Source organism: Crinia signifera, chromosome 1 (assembly GCF_055691185.1).
Source record: "Crinia signifera chromosome 1, ASM5569118v1, whole genome shotgun sequence".
Lineage (NCBI taxonomy): Eukaryota > Metazoa > Chordata > Amphibia > Anura > Myobatrachidae > Crinia > Crinia signifera.
In genome coordinates, this window is record NC_139217.1 from 364,761,537 (window position 1) to 364,785,871 (window position 24,335).

The following is a 24,335-nucleotide window of genomic DNA, read 5'->3' on the forward strand; positions in this document are numbered from 1 at the left end:
CCTGTTCCCATCATAGAGGTTAATTTGAACTGGAGTGACGTATGCCCGATGAGTAATGAAGTACTGAATTTGTTGAAATTTTATGGACTTGGTAGCTCGATTAAGTGATGATATTGCTTGGGCCCATTCCATATCGGTGAATCTACCCATATCTTGCTCCCATTTAGATCTAATATTTTCTATCTGTGGGACTGGTAAAGCGGTGATAAATATTTTATACAGCTCGGCTATTTTTACTTTCCTCTCCCTGCTTAATAATTTTTTAATTGGTGAATCCTGGATGATTATTTCCTTGGTTCCTAGGGCTTCTTTCAATCTATTTCTTAATTGTATATATCGAAAATTATATTCCTGGGGGAGATTATATTCCCTTTGAAGCTGGGCAAAGCTTTTTAAATTACCTTCATGGTATATCTGATCAATATTCTTTATGCCTACTTTTTCCCAGGTTTCCTTGGTCTCGATCATATTGGCCATATTATTTTTATCCTTGTTATTAATTCTACTAACCCATATTGGGCTTTCTGGGTCTATCCATTCGTAGCCCAAGAGTTTATGGACTGCAATCCAGGTCTTAAAGATCAAACACATAATCATGTTTGCTGGTTTCATTTTATCACATACTAATAAAATCTGTTTTGGATCTATGTTTCCGTAGGATTGTAAGACCATATTTTTACTGTGTCCCTCCATTTGGCCATTTATCCACCCCTGGAGTTGGGAAATTTGAGATGCCATATAATATAACCGGAAATTTGGAAGACTTAAACCCCCAAGTTGTTTTGTTTTTGTAAGGGTAGTTAATCCTATTCTGACCCTTTTTTTCCCCCATATAAATGACGTGGTTATAGTGTCTATTTGTCCGAATATTTTCCCTGGAATATGGCAAGGAGTATTCTGGAGAATATACAATAGTTTCGGTAATACCGTCATTTTCACTAGATTAACTTTCCCTGTTACCGTTAATGGTAGTTTTTGCCATGCCCGAGCTTTTTCCCGATACCACTTAATCCCAGGTATCAAATTATTATTGATATAATCCTTGGGGTTATTAGAGATCGTTACTCCCAAGTATTCCACCTGGTCAGTCCATTTAAGCTCCTTATTTATTACTTGGTGAATGGCTAAGCCTTTTTTTGGTATTATATTTGATTTTTCCCAATTAATCACTAATCCTGAGTACTGCCCATGTTTTTCAATAGTTTGGAGTAATATTGGTAGCGCACGAGTGCGATGCCCGGCAAATATCATCATATCATCGGCATACAGAGAGATAATCTCCTTTTTATCTAAACCCTCTGACTCGGGAACTTCCCTCCTGTCTATTTCTCTAATTTTACAAGCAAGGGGCTCTAGGGCCAGGTTGAACAGGATCGGGGACAGTGGACACCCCTGACGAGTCCCCCGGCTTAATCCAAACGGTTCCGTGGTGTATCCGTTCACCACGACCCTAGCCGTTGGGGATTTATATAACATTTTGATCCATCCAATGATTTTTGGTCCAAATCCGAACCTGCTCAACACGGCCCATAGGTACTCCCACTCGACGCAGTCAAAAGCTTTGGCCGCGTCGAGTGTGACCACCCGATCCATCTCCGATTGGGGTGCCTCCAGTTGGACATTTGTGAAGAAGCGGCGGATGTTAATTGCCGTGCTTCTCCCCTTTCGGAATCCCACTTGATCCTCGTCTAGGAGCTGATCAACTGCTCTCTCAATTCTTTTCGCTATAATTTTTGCCAATATTTTGGCATCCATATTTATAAGAGAAATTGGCCTATATGATTCTGTCCGTCGTGGGTCCTTTCCTTCCTTGTGTATCACCACAATTAGTGCCTCCCCATAGAGTTTGGCAAACTACCAGCTTCCAAACATTTCCCAAATGTCTGCAATAATATAGGGGCACACACATCAATATAATTCTTATACAATTCAGCCCGGTAGACCATCGCTACCCGCCGCTTTACTCCCTGGCAACGCTTGAATCGCCTCCTTGATTTCATTCAACTGTATATCACCCTCGAGCGCCACCATATCCTCCATTTCTACCTTGGGTATTGGAATCTCCTCCAGGTAGTGACTTATTTCCTCTGCATTTCTCTCTATACGGGAAGAATATAATTCTTCGTAATATTGGGAAAAAGCCCGGCAATACCTCGTGTATCCTCTATTAGGACCCCCTGTTTATCAATTATGTTACTTATATTATTTTTCTTTTGAGGTAATTCACTGTTGATCAGGTAAGACATATATCTACCGGCCCTATCTCCATGGAAATATCTATATTTTGAGCTAAACTGGGCTTGTTTTATAGCGTTTTCTTGGCTTTCCCGAACCCAAGCTGATTTGGCTGCCCACCATGTCGATTTATCTATTTCAGACTTACTCTGCCAGTATTTTATTCTAACTTTTTACTTTCTAGTTCTAAAGTATTATTTTTTTCCCTGGTCAGTTTTTTTATTTGGGCTATTTGTTTAATCAAGGCTCCTCTCATCACCGCTTTTCCCGTATCCCATACTATACTCATTTCGGCAGAATCCATATTTCTCTGAAAGTACTCTAGCCATTCTGTACCAAGATCAACATCCGGGCCCATTTGCAGCAGCCAATTAGGGTGGCATTTCCAGAGTCTATTCCCTACTTCTACATTATCCGCTAATTGCAGCATGACTGGTGAGTGATCTGAAATCCCACGTGGGAGGTAGTTGATTTTTTCCACCCGCCCTAGTGTATTATTGTCTGCAAAGGCAATGTCGATCCGGGATAGTGCCTCATGGGATTGTGAATAGCATGAATATGCAATCTCGTCCCCATGCTTCTCTCGCCATATGTCCAACCAGCCTATATTTTCCATAAAATTATGCAACCCTTTATTATTTCCCTTTCCAGATCTCGAATTTTTTGACCAGCGATCAATTGTGGGATTCATAACATTGTTTAGATCTCCTACACAAAGCAATTCTTTATTTATAGATTTGGAGGCAAATGCAACCGCTTTTATCAATATTTCATATTGAAACGGAGGGGGGATATAGATTGCCAAAATACATATTGACTTATGCTTTATATTTCCCTGCAGGAACACATACCTTCCATATGCGTCAATATCTTGCCTGACGCAATGGAAGGGTGTGTTCCTGTGGAACAATACTGAAACCCCTCGTGAATCATTTGTGAAACATGAGTGATAGGACTGTCCAATCCATGTCCTTTTTAACATACCAACTCTTTGGTGTGTGAGATGTGTTTCTGCTAAACATATAATTTGTGCACTATATTTCTTAACCTGATTCATAACAATAGATCTTTTCAGTTTATCGTTTAAACCCCGCGTGTTCCAATATATCAATTTAACCATAACTAACTTTAAGTATTTTCTCTAAAACTCTTAAATATTGTGTTCTATTCAAAAAATTCATACCGGTGTATCCAATACCTCTATTCGTTATTTTCCGTAAATTGCCCATCTTCTTCCCCCCCTCCCTGTATGCCATCACCCCAATAGCACACTTTAATCCCCCTATCCCTCCCCCACCAGCCCCCCGCCCCCCAGCACTCACCCCTTCCCCCCTCCCCCCCCCCCTCCCCAAACCCTCCCAGATGGGGCGTATTTACCCCCATAACCTCATTGATGACTAGCTGGTTCCCATGAAGCGGCTTTCTGCTTAATTTTCTTTACATTGACTGATATAGCATGTGGACATCCTTAGCCGCCAATTTTCTTTTGGTAGACCACCTAGTATCTCATATTTATCTAGTTACGAAGACCTTTCCCTATCTTATATTATTTCAGATTTTTTTTAATAATTTTTTATTTATATATTTTTTTTTTTTTCCTTTTTCCCCCAATCCCCCCCTATACCTAAATCACGTAGCTGATATATACATTCCCGGACCCCCAGACTTATAAAGACCAAGTCCTCATAATAAAAAACAGTGTCCACATAAGATCAAGATGAAATACTATTTCCTCCGGCCATCCAGCCAGCTTGACACTTCTTCTGGGGTAATGAAGAATTTACTTATACCGTCCACAATGACTCTCATCTTTGCCGGGTACAGCATGGCATACTGTAATTCTTGCTCACGAAGCCTTTTTTTAACATTTATGAATTTTTGCCTCTCCTTCTGTACCTCCTTTGCAAAGTCAGGAAAGAACATGATGTTGGACCCATGGATCTCTATTGGGTTTTTTCCCCGGGCAAGCCGTAGAATAACATCCCTATCGCGAAAGTTAAGAATCTTTGCGATCATGGCCCTGGGAGGAGCACCTGGGGGACCTGGTCGTAAGGGGATTCTATGGGCCCGTTCAACACAGAACACATTGGAGAAGGCCTCTTTTCCAAATTGAGTAGTTAACCAATTCTCTAACCATTTTTGCGGGTCTACACCTTCAGTTTTCTCAGGGATCCCAACAATTCTTATATTGTTTCTACGAGCCCGACCTTCAACTTCTGTCAGCTGGCTCTGTAGACCTTTTATTATATGCATGTTATTGTTGAGTTGTGTCTCCATCTTATTTTGTCTGTCCTCTATTGTTGAGATCCTCTTTTCGGTCTCCTCCACCCTGAGTTGGATCTTTTGTAGATCCTGTCTAATCAGGCCAATCTCTGCCTGTGTTTGGGAGATTTTTTCCCCAATTCTGGTCTCACTTCCCGTTATTGCCTCTAATAACTGTTGTAGGGTAGGTTCTCCAGATGTTTCTACCTGATTACCCATAGCCGATGTGTTTGGGGATAAGGATTCTCGCGTCTCCTTGTTTCTAGTTTGGGCACTCGTTCCGCTGGCAAAGCGTGCCAGCTTTGCAGCTGCTGTCGTCTGCGTTGTTTTCCCCATATTTTGATTTGGCAGGTTATTGATTAATTAGGTGAAATCACTTTTGTGAGGCTGCTAGAGAATCGATTATGCGGCTTATAGTACACACGCCGCACCTGTAAACGTGGGAGTTTACTAACGGTACTCTTTTTTGGGGGCGTGACCTCAGACGTGATGACGTAACACGCTGGTGAGCAAGAGGCGGCGGGGAGCGTGTGAGATGGAGGCCGTGACTACCGCTGAATGCTGTTACGGCTCTACTGCCTGAGACCAGCCGAGACTGCTGAATGCTGCGACGGCGCTATTATTTGAGCCCAGCTGAGACAGTGCGTTCACCCGGCACTTTACAATAGATGCATCTTCTCTTAAATCAAGCCGAGCGAGGAACAGCAGACGCGGCATGCAGCAAGCCAAGAACGACTACAAGCAGGAACGGGACCTGATACCCTAAGTCCCTCCACCCCCCCCCCCCCCCCCCTATACCAGGCGAAGACATCAATCGGCAGCAGGACGGGAGGCTGGGAATCGAGGAAGGGAAGGAGCTGGAGCCTGCGCCACGCCATACCGGCTAGCGCTGAGGCTATACACCTGCCGTAGGGCTCGCTCCAGACGCCGACAAGCACGAGGCTACAAGCGGGCACAAGAGAAACACGCAGCAGCAGTAAGAGCCCGGGGGGCACGTGAGTAGCTGCAAACGCAGCGGAGCACTATTATTGCCTTCATAATAATATATAAAATGGCAGCATGAAAGGAACTGTACCCAATAGACTAGCTCTGTGCTGAAACCCTCTTCTTGCCCTCACTCTGAACGTGGAACTGTGCGAAAAGCCCTCACTCCTAGCCCGGAGTGAATTTAGTATAGCCTCAGAGCAGAGAGGAGTGTTAGGCTAAGACCTGGAGATATTGGTGATTGTACCCCAGGAGGGGGGGGATACCTGGACTTTTGAAGCTTGATACATCTGGCCCACAGTACTTTATGATACATTTACAGTGCTTAGATTCTGTATTGTTATGTTGAGGTTACCTGTGTCAGGTTGCCTGCTGTGTCTTTCGTCAAGGATTTGTTGGGCAGGATTTGTGAGACAATGTCCAAGTAGCCCAAACCAAGCTGTGAGTGGGAAGATATTCCACCCTCCTGGGTAAGGTTGGTTAGAACCGGATAATAAGCCTCTGTGGGGACCTAGAAAAGAGACAACATAATTACCCAGCCCTCTGTAAGAAAGTGTACGTTCTTTTTATTAGCAACCATTCTCCCAATGACCTGTCATCTTACTCCAGCTGTCACATTACTGAAATAAACACAATGCATCGCAATCTGGGTCTCTCAGAAAGTAGGCCACCGATTGCCAACCCCTGTGCAAGAGCGATTGTTAAAATCACATCTTTATCAATCTAACCAAAAATAATAATAATGGTCTCATTTCCAAACATGCTAACAGCAAGCATAGTAGTTATTAAACATTCTATAGTACATAGCAAAAATAATAAGAATTTCAAAATAACAAGTCTGTAATATACTGTAACATTGGGATTTATTTAGCTCTTACCATAGGATATGATGTCCCAGGAGCACTTGAAATTGTTGCAGTAACAAAGGTTTCATCACCTGCCAAGAAATCAGCACTTACTATAGATTTTTACATGACAATCAATAAAGCTAGCTGTGCAGGAAAATATTCTACACTTATTTTGTGAGAACAATAAACATGTACCTAAGGAATGGCAGAAGCAACTGGCTTCCATCAGGTTAACCCTGTGTTGTACTGAAAAACATGTGAACTGAAAAATGACAATAATAAATTCATAATAATTATTATTGTGATGCTAAAGCTATGTCATTATTTCCATCATGATGCCAGATATTTATGATACAAACTCTGGTAATACACAGGTTAATGTCAGCATAGAAAGCAATTGTTCCTGTGCATGCTTAATAAGTACCAACAGGAGAACAGTGCGGAAATTCCTGAGCCCTGCGCTGGCTGAAAAGTTCTGCAGCTGCGAAGTCACATCTGCATAAGTACAACAGCGCAGATAATACTTCCATACATATATAAAACTATGGTCTGTGAAATTCCTAGGGGGAAATTTACTAAGATGGGAGTTCTAGTTCACATGGGATGTTGCTATAGGCAACCAATCAGAACGTACTTCTTATTTCTTTAGCACATTCTAGAAGACAATAGATAGCATCTGATTGGTTGCCCATAGCAACATCCCATCTGAAATAGAACGCCCATCTTAGTAAATCCCCCCCTAGTATCCTTCTACAGTATTTCTAGCAACTAGCATACTTTAATCCTAGTGTTCACTGGTCGATATGTTATATAAATTGCTTTATGTTTATACCTTTTAGAACATCACATTCACTTAACACTTACTGGTGTTATATTAGTGTGAACATAAAGAACGTGTATTAATTATAAATATGTGTTTATTGACATTTACTTACAGTATATAGGCCCTTATTCTAATTGTTTTGGTTCCCTGCGAGTTCGCACAGTTTAGCAACTGCGCATGCGCATAAACGGTTATGCGCATGTGCAGCCACTTTGTGCAAGCGGGCGCGGTGAATTGCTTATTTACCAGCCCATTTGTGCCTAGCAGTGCAGGCGGGGGGCATGGGGCATCGACGTGGGGTAGCGCCCATGGGAGCTCCCAGTGTTTGATGGGCATCCCAATGAAAATGCTGGGTGTTTCCAAGCTAATGCAGCCGTGACACGGGTGCGGCTGCTGTGCAGCTGACATCAGCGAATGTCAGCTGCCCGCCCTTTTCCTGTACTGGGACGCCGCAGATCTTAGACACAAAAGAGAAGTTTTAGGTCTGCTGTAGAAATCATTCGATGGTCGGCGACGATCGAATGATTTCATCCCCGCATGCAAGATTGAGAATGGATGTTTATGCCAAACATCCATTTGCATGCGTGTGGTGAAACAAGGTGGGGCAAGCATTCGTGTAGTTGGCGTTTAGATGGCCCACAAGGCTGCGAAATTCGCAGCTTTGCTGGTCAACCAGAATGACCCCCATAGTACCATTGAATTATATTGTGCATTCCAATGCTGTAAGCTTCTTATAAACTGCTGCTAACTAATATTATCCTGTATGTTGTAATTTCTTTATGCTCAATGAAAAGCTTTACCAAACAAACTGTATTAATTACATTATAAAGTTACCCCTCTTGGTGTCCAAATAAATAAATAAATAAATAAAAGCCATCAATACCACATAATGTATGATTGATATGCGCAGGGGCGGATTGGAAATACAAGGTACCAGGAAGATTCCTGGTTGTCCAGCCAGTGGTCGGGAGAGGGTAGAGGGTGACAGACCAGCGGTGTGGGTGTGTTAGACGGCCCGATTCAGACTTAATCACAGCCCTGGCAATTAGTGGAGGACTATGTTGGCCTGTGATCGCAGGCCGTATGCTGGCTGATTGACAGCTGGTGCACTGAAGTTTCCTAAGAGTGCCCCAGAAAAGGCAGGCAGCTCCTGGCTCTTGGGAGGGAGGGCCGCTGATGTTATTAGTTGTCCCGATCTCTCCACAGCCATCGCAATGCCAACAAGTCTCAGCTTATGCGGGGAGGAATCATTTGGTGGTCAAATGAAATTCCCTCTGTGTGCACAGCAGCGATCTCATTCACAGCCATGCACATAGACAGGATTAATCTCATGTGGGGCAGCATTTACATGATTGCTAAGCTCTGAACCCTCGCAGAAGGTTTAAGGGTGACAATGTGGGTGTGTAAGGGGCTACTTTTTGGAAATTTTTCCAGTGACAATTTCAAAATTACCAATCCACAATGCCTAGATCTGATTACAGTAACAGTCAAAAGTTTGGACTCTCCTCATTCAATGGTTTTTATTTCTTAAAATTATTTTCCTAATCAAAACTATGAAAGAACACATATGGAATTATGTTGTAAACAAAAAAGTGTTAAACAAATCAAAATACAGGTATGTCATATATTTTAAATTCCTCAAACTAGAATCCTTTTGCTTTGATGACAGCTCTTGGCATTCTCTCAATCAGCTCCATGAGGTAGTCTCCTGAAATGGTTTTCCAACAGTCTTGAAGAGTTTCCCAGAGGTGCTAAGCACTTGTTGGCAGATTTTCTTCACTCTGCGGTCCAACTCCTCCCAACAGCCGGCACCCGATTGGTGAGTATGCGAGGTAGGCTAGCGGGTAGCTGGGGGGGGGGGGCTCATGGTTAGGTTAAGGCACTAGTGGGGGGACTTAGAAATAGGTTGTGGGGAGGGGAAGGTTAGACACTAGTAGAAAGGGTTTGGGAAAGGCTGTGGGGAGGGGGGGTTAGACTGCTGCAGGAAGGGGTAGAGTTAGAGGGGTACAAAAGGTGGATTAGATCCCTTATGGAGCTCTGTCAAGATTCTCCATATCAGGAAGCTAGTGTCTGCCTTTTGACCACAGGGATCCTAGGTATTACAAGCTATAGTCATAGCTTGTGTCTATTTTGCCTGGTTTTTGCTACGGTTTCCTTTCAACTAATATTCTGACTATCTCTGAAGGTTCTCCAATACCTTGTTCAACCAAAAGATCTGGTTGCACCAGAGTTGGGACAGAGTTAATTTGCCCCTTCAAATGTGGTGATTGAAGCCTTAGCATCTGCAGGTACTGGCCATCCGTTGGGACAGATCAACAGAAGCAGTGTAGGATTCGCTGTGGCAATCCTAAACAGCGGTCACAGCTGTGGGGTAACACCCAAAAACCATAACACTAGGCCTGGTATTGGGAAAAATCCCATTTATGTGCTTCTGTGCATTGTATAGTGTGCACTCTATTTGCTTCTGAGTTCAATGAGAAGTTGTCAATAAATAAAATAAACATTGCATGTTAACCTAGTTGTTTTATTTATGAATACACAATTAGTCAAGAAGCGACATACATTGATGTTGCTTACCAAAATAACATACCAATGGCAGCTGTAAAATATTGGTGAATATCCTTCGGGCTGAGTGCTCTTTCCCATATAATGAACTCATCAAAAGCTCCATTCACATCATTTTTCGAAGGATCTGTGTTTGTTCCCACAACCAAGCTGTCGTTACCATCTCCATAGCGATGGGAAACATCACCTCTGGAATCACTGACATTGAAAGTACCATTGACATAAATTTTCAGACCTTCACTTAAAGACCAGGTGAACAGGACATGTGTCCAGTATGGACCTTGAGGCCAATAAAAAAAGAAAAGTACATTAGAAAACTAGAACAAGAATGGACAAACCTCATTAACAGTTTATTATAATAGTAGGTAAATAATACAAGTGTTTTCATTAAAATGTAAGAAGCACATCCCCTGACCCCCGCCCTGCTCATTCACCTGGTGGCTGAATGAGCTCTCCCTCTGCCCCTCTCAGGCACACAGCAGGCAGGTTTGCTCCACATTTCCCCACCCCACCAATTCAGCCACCTAGACCCGGCGGCTGTATTACTCCCCTCCCCATCTTTACTGAGGCACCCAGACCTGGCAGCTGTGTTCCCCCCTCCCCATCCCTGCTCAAGCACCCAGACGCTGTTTTCTATCCACTTCTACCCCCAGCAGCGAGGCACACAGCAGATAAAAACGTGCGATTTCAGCTGCTGTTTGCCTAAAAATCGAACATGTCAGAAAATTGCCCCTATTACATCTCGCCCATGGTGTGGTGCGCTACACTTAAGGACATGCACCCTTTGATTGGCCATACCCCCTTTTCCAAAGCACATAATTGCAGCCTTGACTTTTCCACACCCGCACTTCAAAATTTCCACTTCAAACACTAAGTATAAGAGAGTTCCGTTAGGCCCACAAAGGTCTAGTTACATCCCTGGTAAAAAGTAACTTTTTTACTGATCAGATTCAGTTATAATTGTCCAACTCTTGTGCAGGTTTTATTGATTACATTTTTGAACATCTGTGGACCAAATTTACTGGCATAATTGAGTATAGTTCAAACTATTTTCGGAATGTTTTTGAGGAAATGCCTGTAGGGTTTATACCAAATACACAGCCATACTGAAGCACAGCTGACCAGTTGTAAAAGAGTTTATCATCTGTACTTACCTATAAGTAATATATATGTGTATATATATATATATATATATATATATATATTTATTTATATTCTTTAAATGGTAAATTATAGGATATTACTGGGCGGAGTGTATTTTAGGAAGAGTGCAGAGGTAGCAATGATATAATACATTTTTTGTTGTGGTATGGCATAATACAGTATACTAATTATTCCTAATGTAGTAGTAGAAGTAGTAGTAGCAGCAGCAGGGGTAGTATTAGTAGAGGTAGTAGTAGTAGTAGAAGTAGCAGCAGGAGTAGTAGTAGTAGTAGAAGTAGCAGCAGGAGTAGTATTAGTAGAGGTAGTAGTAGTAGTAGAAGTAGCAGCAGGAGTAGTATTAGCAGCAGCAAATTGTCACAAAAGGTACCTGGAGGAATGATGCTTGCTTTCCACACCTTTGAGTTTTTCCGTGTGTAAACCTCTATATAACCTTCATGTTCACTGGCGTGGATTTCAAAGCCTCGAGAAGTAATTTTTTTCCCGAACGCCTTTGCTTGTCTTCCCTTTTGACTTTTATCATAAGAATGCCCAGGCTGGTTGGCATGGGTATAGATTTGCTCTTGGTATATTTGTTGTTGCTCCTGGATCTTCCAAAAAAATGAGAATGTAACACCTGGTTATAGAGAAAGAGCAATAGGTTATTGAAGTAGACATTCCAAGAGACATTGGAAAAGAATTAAGATGATACATATCCTACTCCATGATACATGCATTTCCAACCATGGTCCTTTAGGCACCCTGACGGTCCAGGTTTTTGTGACTTAATTAGTACTTTGATTTAAACACCTGTGCTGAAGCCTATATATCACTAAAACATGCACTGTTAAAGGGTGACTCAGGTTGGTTTGCAAAAGCAAACTCCTTCTTTAAAGGAAAAAAACGTATGCACTGCAGATGGGGCTGATGTAACATGTGCAGAGAGAGTTGCATTTCGGTGAGTTATTTTGTTTCTGTGCATAGTAAATACTGGCTGCTTTATTTTTACACTGAAATATAGATTTCAGTTTGAACACACCCCTGCCAAATGTAACTCTCTCTGCACGTTACATCTGCCCCACCTGCAGTGCACATGGTTTTGCCCATTAGAGAGAGATTTTGCTTTTGTGAGCCAATCTGAATTAGGCCCTTAGTGTGCATTGAGGGTCGTGGTTGGGAATGCCTGCCCTAATATGTCAATTTTTGTGAGTGTTGAGATATATTTAAATGGCAATCCCGATAACCAAAGTGTTACCCATGTCACAAGCCACTGTTGGGGCAGAATTTCATCTATAGGAAGCAAGACCGGACTGGGACCAGAAATAGGCCCTGGCATTTTTGAGCACACAGGCCCATCTGCAGTGGGTGGGACCCTTGCGCGGCGATACCACGTGGCAAAAAGGGGGCGTGGTTTCATGGAAAGGAGGCATGGCATCACAAAGAGGAAGCATTACACTGCCCATTACGCATTATGGAACACACCGTAAAGCTCATTACACAAAACATTGCTGTATGTAATTATTTTTCTGCAAATACTTCATTACCTGCCTAATGAATAAGGAACACATGTACACGTAAACCACTGCTTTTGTGAACAGAATAAAGGACTCCCCCCCCCAAGAGCACTTTGACTTATTATAATAACATTTATCCAGTGAACCTCATGAACCTTTGCACTATGTATTATAAGTGTGTGGAATAAAGCGGCTATATAGGTGACATGAGTTACTCACAAGAAGAACGCAGTCCGGTACTTGTCGGAAGGCAGACGATGGGCAGCGGCTTGCGCCTTGACGTCAGACAGTCGTCTGACGTCCATAGATGCATCTCAGCTCCGCCTGCCCTTTCCCGGATGCCAATAAGCTCTGCCTCTGCGCCTCCCCACTCAAGCCGGAGATGCTGGAACTGGAAGCCGGAGGGCGGCTCAATACAGCCGCGTCATGACGCCGCTGCGTCATGTAGCCATATGCAAATTGAGGCCATCTGCTCATCAGCACAGGAAGCTCACTGCTGCTGAGTGCTTCAAGTAAGAACAACATCAGCCCAGCTGGTCATCAGCCATTCTGGCATTTGCCAGAAGTGCCAGATGGCCAGTCCGGCCCTGATAGGAAGACTTTCACTCTAATCAGTGTTCATCAGTATATAGACTGAGCAGGATACTTGTCATGTCATGCTCTACCTACACTTTGGGTTGGGAAATGACCTTGCATAGTTGCTATGTTATGGACCTTCTTTTAAAATTATTTGTTTATTATGAACTTCAAACAGGTGGTAAGCAAAGTAAACTAAAGTGAGCTGGTGGCATTCTAATATTTATTGGGTCTGCAAATGTATTTATTTACAAAAGGTTGCATGTGAGTAACTAACCTATAGTATAGTGTGACAAATATAGTCCAAATATGTAAACAGTTACTGTAAAAAAAATAATCTAACAATAAATGAGCAATATCAACACGGTATCATTCATCTTTACCAATATCCCAAACCTAGGGAATATTTGCTGTATTGCTACAGTAAGCTAGCAAACAGGAAGAAACCTGGAGTTGAGCTCAAAATATTTTAGGGCAGTAGATAGATGGTGGCCAATATAGGAAGAAAATATAAGAGCGTAAAATACAGTGGCTTAAATGGCAGTATTAAAACAGTGTTAAATCCAAAATCAAAGTAATGTAATTAGCTTACATATGTTTCAGGGAGCAGCAGTAGCAATAAGGGAGCATTATGGTGTGTGACATAATGTGTAACAGGCATTATGGTGTTTGGCATAATGTGTAATGGGGCTTTACGGATTGTGTGGCATAATGTGTAAGGGGCATTATTATAAGAAGGAAAAATGACACCTAGCTACTGCTCTGCACACTACAGCAATATTAATGAAGGGAGGAATGATCCATGTTCCATCCTTCATTAACATGCATGGTGTTGCTAGTGATCTTACTTTGATGGAACATTAAACCTAGTGTTTTCACAAGCAACGGCGGGAGCACGCATATCGCGTGAACGCACTGAGCAATATGCCAGTCTGATCTGTCATACCGGATGCAATATTGCAGCAAATAAGTTTAATAACACTATTTTATAGAACTTTAAAGTATATATACTATCAATATAAGCAGTTTCTCTCCTAAAAGTAAGCCATAAAAACCTATAGTAAGCAGCTGAAGAAATGTCAACTTTAATAGCCCATGAAACAGCAAGAAAATTAATAAAATGAAAGTGTCACTTTAATACCAAAGCCATCTCATACCAATATGACATCACAGTTTTAGAAATCTAAAGTTGCTGTGCAAAATGTGCTCTTCAGTACAAGGCTAGGTACTGAAGAACTATGGCCAGCATACAGTAAGCTGCAGTATTTTACCATAGCTAATGGATTTGGTCTGGGCTATCCAATTAGCCCCGATATGCAGCATTTATTAGGGATTATGCTTCAGGTGCCTCGGATCTGCAATAAAACATGGGATTGGGAATTTCTACCAGATCTCATGTGTTGTCGCATGATAACGGGATACTTTTCTCAAAAACATAGGCTATAATTGGATAGCCTGATAATGATCATCAGTCTTCATGGAGAAAAGTTAACAGGTCTAATTGGATACCACCCTATCTCCATAGTTAAAAATCATTACATAATGGGGCAGATGTATATTAAGCCTGGAGAAGAGATAAAACGGAGATAGGCCATAGAATTAGATTTGGGTGGGGATTACTTCAAAGGGAGATCTATATTGCAGTGTAATAATAAAGCAGTCAGTATTTTCCCTGCACAGAAACAAAATGACTCACCCAAATTGAATTCTCTCTGCACATACTACATCTGCCCCCCCCCCCCCCCATCCCCCCACAGTGCACATGGTTTTGTCCATTTGGGAAGGAATTTGCCTTTGCGAATGAACCAGAATAAGGGCCGTAAAGTGGAGATAATGTGGAAGTAGATAACACACCAGCCAATCAACTCCCAACTGTCATGTCATTTTCAAACACAGTGCTGGTGCTTTATCTCCTTCCACTTTATCTCTTCTCCAGACTTAATACATCTGCCTCATAGACCTGTTTCTTAGCTAAACAGATATTCAGGGAGTTAAGTCTGAGATTCCAGAACCAGTTGTAAGAATGATTTTCCCTTATAACTGATTGGCACTATATGTAGCAGTAAATTCACCAACGTCACACCACTTCCACAATCTTGGAACCTATTACATAACCCAATTAGTCTAAATTTAGAATTGACTAAATATCTTAATCTATTATTTTAAAACTAGTCAAAGGACCACAATGTTCCCATTAGCCTGGCCTGTCTCATGGCTGCATTGAAAACATCTGCGACACAAGCCCCGGCTCCAATTGTGCATGTCGGAGACGAGAAAGACCACAGCAATGTACATTGCTTTATTAGAGAATGCTGTTAAATTCTCAATCATTTGTCAAGAGATATCACAAGTCAATGTACAGTGTAATATCCTGGCATTGTAAATTCACAAATTAAAAAATAGAACTGTAAAACACAAACCTTCTGGCCCGCATATACTTGGGTCAGTAATACATGAGTTTCTAGAGCTTTCGAAATACAGGAGTGTAAATCCTTTCGGTTCATCAAGGATAATGCCTTGATTGACTGTTCCTTCTACAATATCTAAGGAAAAAGCAAAAGCATTATTTATGTCACTGACTAACAAGTATTCATAGAGTACACATATTAAGCAGCTGTTAATAGAGAACATTTAAATAATAACAACATTACCTGACTCAGTGGACGTGCACACATGCGGATACACGTGCACACACGCGGATACACGCACACACACTTTACTGTACTTGTCAGAATTAGGGGGGTATTCAATGTCAGGGTCACGGCAGTCGAGCTTGCTCGACCGCCGTGACCCAGTCCCGTTCTCGGTCAGCTCGACCGAGAACACGCAGGCTGGATTCAATGTCCCGCCTGCCGGGGAGCTAAAAGGGGGCGTGGCCGCGAGTTGCGGCCGGGAAGAGGCGAGCTGCAGCCGGCAGCTCGTCACTTCCCGGCTGTTCTCGGCAGAACGAGCCCGACAGCTAGTGATGTCGGGCTCGTTCTGCCGAGATACTCTGCTCAATGCTGTCGGGGAAGACAGCATTGAATAGGGCCCGGCGGGCATCTCCCCGATGGGAGGTGCTCGCCGGAGATTGAATATCCCCCTTAATCTACTGGTGTGTTTTAGGATCATGAGAGGAACAAAGTACAAAGAGGAAATTCACACAAAAATGGGGAGAAAGTACAGACTTATGCGCATTGAGGCAGCAATGATAATGACTGTGCCACCATACTATCCCAATTTTGACATTTGCTTTCCATAAAAAATAGCAACAAGGTCAGTAGCGATCATCACATGTGCAATGTATTAATATTCATCCATATTTATGGGCTTTTTTATATGTGGGCCAACAAATCTATCCACCTGTTTTCCTTCAGGCCATTCAAATGCTAATATTGCCATTTCGGCATTTATAATATCCGTTTCCACTGGTACAATTTGTTTAAACTGTAGTGACATGTGCTTAAAGGGAAATGTTCAGGTCTACAGTTGCATATATTAATGCTAAGATCTCCTTTTTTATTGCAATAAAGAATAAGAATTGAAATACTTTTTGCTGAAATATATTATTCACCCTTTCATTTGGACTCATGAAATTCCACCTATAACTCTCAACTGCAGAAAAAGGGAGACATTGCCCATTCCTCTAGCTCACAATGGCCCTTATTCAGATCTGATCGCAGTACAAATTTGTTCTCAAAATGGGAAAAACCATGTGCACTGCAGGTGGGGCAGATGTAAGATGTGCAGAGAGAGTTACATTTGGGTGGGGTGTGTTGAAACTGAAATCGAAATTGCAGTGTAAAAATAATGCTGACAGTATTTACCCTGCACAGAAACAATATAACTCACACAAATCTCAAATCTAACTCTCTCTGCACATGTTACGTCTGCCCCACCTGCAGTGCACATGGTTTTGCCCATTTTGAGAACAAACTTGTACTGTGATCAGATCTGAATATGGGCCAATGTGTTTAAAATGACTTATACAGTATTCTAAAGTTTTTATTTTTGATTTGCATTTAACTAATCTGTATACTAACCCAGTTGCTGTCAAAGCTTTTAAGCCTCTGTGCTGAGCCGATATTGTGGCACTTCTTAAGAAGGACTTAATCCAGAATCAATCTTTGAGGCAGGTTTATTAAGCCAGGTAAAGTGGTAAAATGGTGATAAAGTGAAAGGTGATAACACATCAGTCAATCAACTCCAATCTCTCATTTTTTAAACTGCTGATTGGCTGGTGCATTTTCACCTTCCACTTTAGCAATTTACCGGGCTTCATACATCTGCCCCTTAGATACTATTCCATGCAGCACCCAAACAAATCACACCTTTGTATTTTCCATGAATACTATTTCCTTATAACCCAATGTTTAAAAAAAAAAATGTTTCTTTAGATAGCATATGATGATGTATGTTGCTTAATTGATCTTCTACTTTTATACTGCATTATTTTTAACATGTCTATACAGCATAGTGTTGATATTTATTGCCTGCAAGATCTACTGAAAGGCACTGCCAGTAAAAGGGGACATCCCACTTGCTAACATAGGCACTGTAACCCATCATTGGACCCTTTCTTACTCATTGCAGCACAGGTCCGGCATTAATATTGGTTGATCAAAAGTGATCAACAAATATCTGGTAATGGACCTCTATCTTAAAAACTTATACATTTTGGAATCACTATTGGAAGAAGACGTGGCTGCTTTTCAGCCTTATGCCATTTTTAGCACCAGACAAAGGGATCACTCAGTACGGTGCTTTGTGACTGGTACTAAATTCCTGTCCACATATATGCGCTGCTCAGGACAAGTGGGAGACAGTGTATACAGTCGCCAGGCATATCTTATGGCCCCACTCACCCTTAATGTGCAGGGGATTCAGGGATGACTGAATACATTAACTTAATTATAGTGCTTTAGCCTTTAACTAGTTTCTATGGTGGAGCTACTCAGCTAGCAAATTACCATTAAGGTAATGCTATTGTTAATCTTTTATTTCCCCATAATCTCCTTACCTCCTCCTAATGCTAATACTTACTTCTCCTAATATAGCTATTTAGGGGCATTTCCCAATAGAAAATAAACATGTATGAGATCATAAAGTGGGTGATGTCATTTGGAGTGTGACTACGTCAGGAAAGAGACCAAAATATTACAACTGAGCAGCAAAAGTATAATCAGGCACTATTTCATAAATTTATGTACAAGATTTGTGCTGAGTACGATTAGAAAATAACATGTTTGAGGTTATAGAGGTTGCTTTACTAAGTCATGCACATTGCTGGAAGATTTCATGCGGTTTTTTAAACAGCCATTGTTGCCCATCTGTTTTATGGTGGTTTTGTGGTGGTATTTCCTCGGGTTTTAGCAAAACCGCTGCATCTACACTTTCTGGCCAATCAGAAAAATCAGAATACACTTATGTTGGCAATCAGTACTGAATAAGGAAGCAGGTGACATTAACAAGCCTCTTATAAGGGAAATACTATTTTAGAAATATATTAGTGAGAAGTATTCAAAAGTTCAAGTTCAAATATATTAAGAGAGGGATATTATTTTTTAATTGTAGTAAAGAGACAATATTTTATTTATAAAATAATAAATGTAGTTCACAACATAAAAACATTTTTAAATACCAAATAACAATTTATGTTGTCCAATTGTTATTAATAAATAGTTAACAAAAGAAAGAGAACCCATACTGTAATTATTCACATGCACTTTCGATTATTATTACCAGTTAGTTATAGAGCACACACATATCCTGCAGCAATTTACAGAGAATATTTGAACACTCACATCAGTCCCTGCCCCAGTGGAGCTTACAATCTATAGTCCCTAACAAATGTACACACACACACACACATTCATGCTTGGGTTAATTTTGTTGGGAGACAATTGACCTGACCTACCAGTATATTTTTGGATTTTGGGAGGAAACCGGAATATGCATATATGTGTACATATGTTGTGTGATGGCATTAAGTCCAGAAAATATCTTATGCACTATTTACATTCTGTGATAATGGATTTTTTTCCCACGCAATTTTTAATGTACTGGAGCAGTACAGAATGAGTAATGCGTTAAAAATGTTACATAATAGTAACAAATAAACGATCACTATCCACCTCTGACCTAGAAAAAATAAAAAACACGGAAATGCTGAAAACTGTAATATGTTTTATAATGTACCTCAAAAACACGAAGAACACTTAAATTACATTTCATTCTTCTGAAAAGGTCAGTAAAAACAAAAGTTCACAAATAATGATTTTATCTGTAAGGCTTTCAACATTGATAGACCCATCTACATAGATGTGGAACACGATTTTACGCTTACGGACATTTCTGTATTTCAGCAGACGATGTACAGATTAAGAAATTGTACTGGCACATATAGTTAATTGAGTCGCCAATTAGCACAGATAAGAATAATAGCACGTATTTTCCCAATAAGGGGGATGATGTGCGACAAGTGCAGTATGATACAACATAGAAGGTTTCCTGAAGGCTTACATTTTCTTCTATTGTTCACTATCCATAGAGATGTTTTCACTTACAGCAAGGTAAATGCATTGTCCTCCCACAGTGTGTTAATCAAAAGTTGTTCTTCAGACTGCAAAAAAGTTTTCTCTTTATGTACTTGAAAATCTGCTCATCTGCAGCATGCCACATATTTTGTTTTACAGTCAAGGTGGGACATTTATCTATAACACATTGTATACATGGTCATATACTGTAGGAATGTATAAATATTATCTTTAGCAGCCTATATGCATTGTCCAACATTCATCAAGGATTTCCCATCTTCATCAGATTACACATTGCCCAATGTCCATTGAACAGCCCAGCATACAATATCCCACGTTGAGTTTCTGGATACCAGTTCGCCTTGAAGCCATAGCAGATGGTTGATCCACACAGAAGCTCAGGTCTATACATCTTTTAAGTGTCAATAAATTACATATCTTCATATATATCCACTGTTGATAAGAGGTAGAGCATTGATAAAATCCTTCCACAGCAAAAAGTGCAGCCAAACTCATTCAATATTTCGCCTCATAGTTCCTGCTATGTCAAGGAAAGTGACTCCCTGCTGGAACACGAGTCAGGATGAGACTCCTCACCGATCTTTGCCAAGCCATCATCATTTAAAGAATAGCTTCACCCATATTGGGATTCCGACCCATACCAAGAATTTAGAACATAGCTGCAACTGTCCCATCCAAATATCCTCTCTTCTGTTAGTCCTAGTTTTTCCCTTTAGTTTAAACCTGGCATCTGTTATATCTGCCATATTATGTACCTTGTTGTTCATTACTCTGCTTATGACAGTTCTCTGAATCAGAATTCAGTTTTCTTTCATTATTGTTTATAGTTACAGATGTAGCCTCGCTCCTCATTGCTGCACCACACGCTGTTTGACATGCCAGTGTCGTACCTGTGCCATGCCATCATCGCTCAATGCGTTCCTTCATTTGGCGATTGGTGCCGTAACGATGAGCGTGGCTACATTTGTACCTGGTGTGTTTTTTTTTTTACTTTTTAAAGTGGAATGAAAATTTCTTTTTTTTTCAATCATATAAGTTTATTAAAAGATCCACAAACATAAAAATAAAACATGAATGCAGTCCAGAGAACAGCAAAACAGATAATATACTTAATTGGAAAACTGAGTGTTCAGCGGTAGCGGTGGGTAGGTAAAATAGATACAGAAGGACTAGTAGTAGGTAAAGAGATATAGAAGCTTACACACATTTCTGTAGTGTCCACCTAAACAAGATGATTGCTATGAGTTCAGATTGGAATTGCAAAGAGAAAATAAAGGCGGAAACGGGATTCAATATATGGAGTTCGGGACATATAGCCTAGCGGAAATGTCTTTTTTTAAATCACTTAAATAGGTGTTGGGTGACTGCATGTGGCTAGTTTCATCTGTGTACCATGTCATGGTGTCCATCAATGTTTAGTGTTGTGTATGAAAGATGCAGATCCATTCTTCCACATAGATGTTCTACTGATGCCTGGTTAATAGTGGTGGAAAACATTGTGTCAGGCATTGTTCCAGAATGTCCAACTGGGTTCAGATCTCGTGATTGATAAGGCCATGAAATAAAGATAACTTCAGTATCACATCATCAAACTAACCACATCTGTCCCCTGGATGGTAATTATAACTATGAAAGGTCTAAACATCCAATATAATGTTTCTTGGTTCTTGTAGAGGAGGATGAAGCAAAAAAAATCCATTTCATGTATCTCTTGTACAACCATCTTCACATTTCACAAATATCTGGAAAATCCATTTGCCAACATTGGAAGGCTGGCAAGATAAAGATTTGGGGTCCATCACAAGTAAATGGTCCACAAGCATTCACGTCACATTAACAGGTTTTTATCGGAAAGCTGGCAGAAGTAGCATTTCACAGTAATGTTTTTTTTGCCCCCAAAAAGTGCATAAAATAGATGTGATGTACTAATGTGGTGCAATTGTCATATGACACCTCTCTAAATAACAGACATCCTTTATCCTCAAGTTCCAGCCTTTGGCAAACATGATAAGAAGGAAATAAAGACTGTCTAGAGTGAAGATTCACTCGTTACTTGTTACACATTGCTTTGCAGGATAATGCTAAGCAGTGTGTAGAGACATTTTGAGAATGTCAGCCTGGGTTTCATCACCTTTGATCTAGAGAATCTGCGCTTGTCAACTGCTAAAACAGTGCCCTACTATTAATATTGGATGTTATGTAAATGCAGGTTTATAGCAGGCTATGTAAGGTTATGCATGGCTGTGAATCTGTGAATTTTAATAAGGAATTTCCAGGCTTTAGAATGTATGCTGGCTCTGCCAATCATTATTGTTGCATTGAAAGGGTGCAGAGGGACAAGGTGAGAGTAGGAGGAGTCAGGGACTATTGACAGCTGATGGATATTCTTCAGCCAAGACATGGCGTTGGATGAAGAGTAACTTCTAACTTAAAACATAGCTACTGCATAGTGAGTTATTGTGCTGTGCATTACATTTTTGGATGGAAAATACAGTTGACCATGAAAATCAACCAAGGAGTAAATACAATGGTAAAAATAAACTGAATTGCTTTTTTTTTTATAAAATAAACACTAAAACAGTATGTATCATTTATTTCCATTTAGCTTGACATAGTGAGATAATTTTTTTTTTTTTTAGTGGAGATTAAACAGCAAGTGTTGTGCCATTTTATCAATAATCTTAGGGCAGTATTCAATGTCCCTAATCGCGATGTGCAGAGAATCCTGTTTAGGATTCGCTGCACATTCGCCGTGTTCCGGAGGGCTGGAGCCATCGCTGCCAGCCCTCCCTTACACACTATTCAATGAGGCAGGGGTTCGCTGCCCCTGACGGCGAATGTGAACCCCTGTGGCGGACGCCGCAGGGAGCCTGAGGACAGCGGCAGGCAGGGAGAGGGAAGCCTCCCTGCCTGCCCCAGAACGTATGTGCTTATAGCACATGAATATATATTTATTAAATTATTCTTTTTTTACACATAGCAGCCATCAGGGGGCCGGGAGCCCGGAGACTCTCATTAGATATTCATATATTCACTGCTCCCGATCATTACATATGCACGATCGGGTGCAGTGAATACCCGGTCCCCTGCTGGCTGCCCCCCCCCCCCCGGGAGAGCCAGCAGGGGACCGGGTATTCACTGCACCCGATCGTGCATATGTAATGATCGGGAGCAGTGAATATATGAATATCTAATGAGCGTCTCCGGGCTCCCGGCCCCCTGATGGCTGCTATGTGTAAAAAAAGAATAATTTAATAAATATATATTCATGTGCTATAAGCACATGAATAAAAATAGCATGCCCCTTCTCAGAATAAAATTCCTGATTTTTTTACACCAAATTTAAAAAAACAACAACATTATTTTAAAAGTTCACATTCCACTTCACCATGAAAAGATGGCAATTGCTACACGGTGACACACGAATTGGCCTCATTGAATACTGCCATTAAACTCATATTTCTATCAAGTATATGGCAGACATATGTCTGAAGAGTCAGTTGTCATTCATACATCTTTCCTGCACACAACATTGTTCCTGAGGTAAGGGTCACCTGATCAAAGTCCTCCATTCATGTATACTATAACAAACGGAAAGGCGGAGGATTGAGGTGTGCATGAACATGTTACTGGGGTTAGTTGCAAACTACCAAACTTTAGCTAGCAACTATCTATATCTTAAATATTAAATGGTAAGAAAAAAAAAATTACCACCAGTTACATTATTGCAGTAAGCCATACCGATGACATTCATGTAAGTGCAGCTTTAATTTATTTCGTAATATGTAGAGAAAATGTTATCTTGTATTCTCTTTTTGCAGGTAATTTATATCATGTGTCCAGCACATCTACATATTTAGAAGTGAAATATAAATTCTTGGGTCATTTTAAAATGGTATACTTGCTAAAAGTACAAGAAAACTGTACATATAAAAGTGATAAATGAGGACCATAAAGCAAAATTCTGGAGAGGAGATACTTGTTCCCAAGATTATTTACCTGCTGGTGGTGGTGAGAAACTCTACTTTAAGATTGTAAATCATTTTTATTAGTTTGCATTCACTAAAGACTTGTTTAGAACAGATATTTGTGAGTTCTCCATGACAATTAGTACTCAGAATCCAGTTGAATAGATTTACTGGACATTGGGGTTATATAACACTGCTCTATTATGGTTTCCTGGTGAGTGAAGATGATAAGAAAAATTTAGCTAAAGCAACTTTTGAGACTTCATTTTACTTTTACTAACTTTTACAAAGAAATAGTGCTTTCTCTAGTTTACCTCTTTACTTCTAGTTTTGGAGTGCAGGATTATGTAATATCCCAAGTTAATGAAAAAAATGTTGAAAAAAAAAAAAGCTTACAATAAGGAATGTACACGTGTATAGATAACAGTCAGCTGACAATATTTTGGGGCTAGAAACTCCTGTTTTGTTGCTGGAAAATCTGTTGGGCCCCGACAATAGGCACCGTGGTTAAGTGTGGTCAGTGTGACTACTCACAATCTGATCAGCCAAGCTCTCTTTCCTCAGTATGGAATTTCTCAAGGTGGCAGGGTCATACCATCTTGTGTTTGTGGTTGCACCTCCATGGCAATCCTGGGCCCCTACACAGGCCCAGCTATTGTGCACACACCCAGGTACTTTTCAGGGGGCATGGCCTAATCACAGGAGGCATGACCTTCACCCTTAGAATAAAATACATTGAAAATAGTACTGCTGCCAGGTAACTTCTATCAGACCTGGGACCTGTGTAATTAGTACCCTCTCCCCTCCATTCTTGGTGCCACTAGAAATAATGCATCTGTTACCAAGGTTACCATGCTGCTACGGAAACTCAGCCACAGCAACAA

At 40.9% G+C, this 24,335-nt stretch overlaps 1 protein-coding gene across 4 annotated transcripts in view; it reads right to left on the reverse strand.

Moving 5' to 3' along the window:
- Positions 1-24,335, reverse strand: part of ADGRD1 (adhesion G protein-coupled receptor D1) — a 417,296-nt gene that overhangs the window by 350,289 nt on the left and 42,672 nt on the right. For 3 of the 4 annotated variants that reach the window (XM_083150230.1, XM_083150227.1, XM_083150241.1), the window contains 5 exons: positions 15,368-15,490; positions 11,249-11,494; positions 9,743-9,997; positions 6,360-6,418; positions 5,837-5,992 (listed from right to left, as the gene is read on the reverse strand). In XM_083150230.1, coding sequence (XP_083006356.1) covers positions 5,837-5,992; positions 6,360-6,418; positions 9,743-9,997; positions 11,249-11,494; positions 15,368-15,490 — 839 coding nt within the window. The remainder of the gene's footprint in view (positions 1-5,836; positions 5,993-6,359; positions 6,419-9,742; positions 9,998-11,248; positions 11,495-15,367; positions 15,491-24,335) is intronic. The other variant, XM_083150233.1, reaches the window with a different exon arrangement.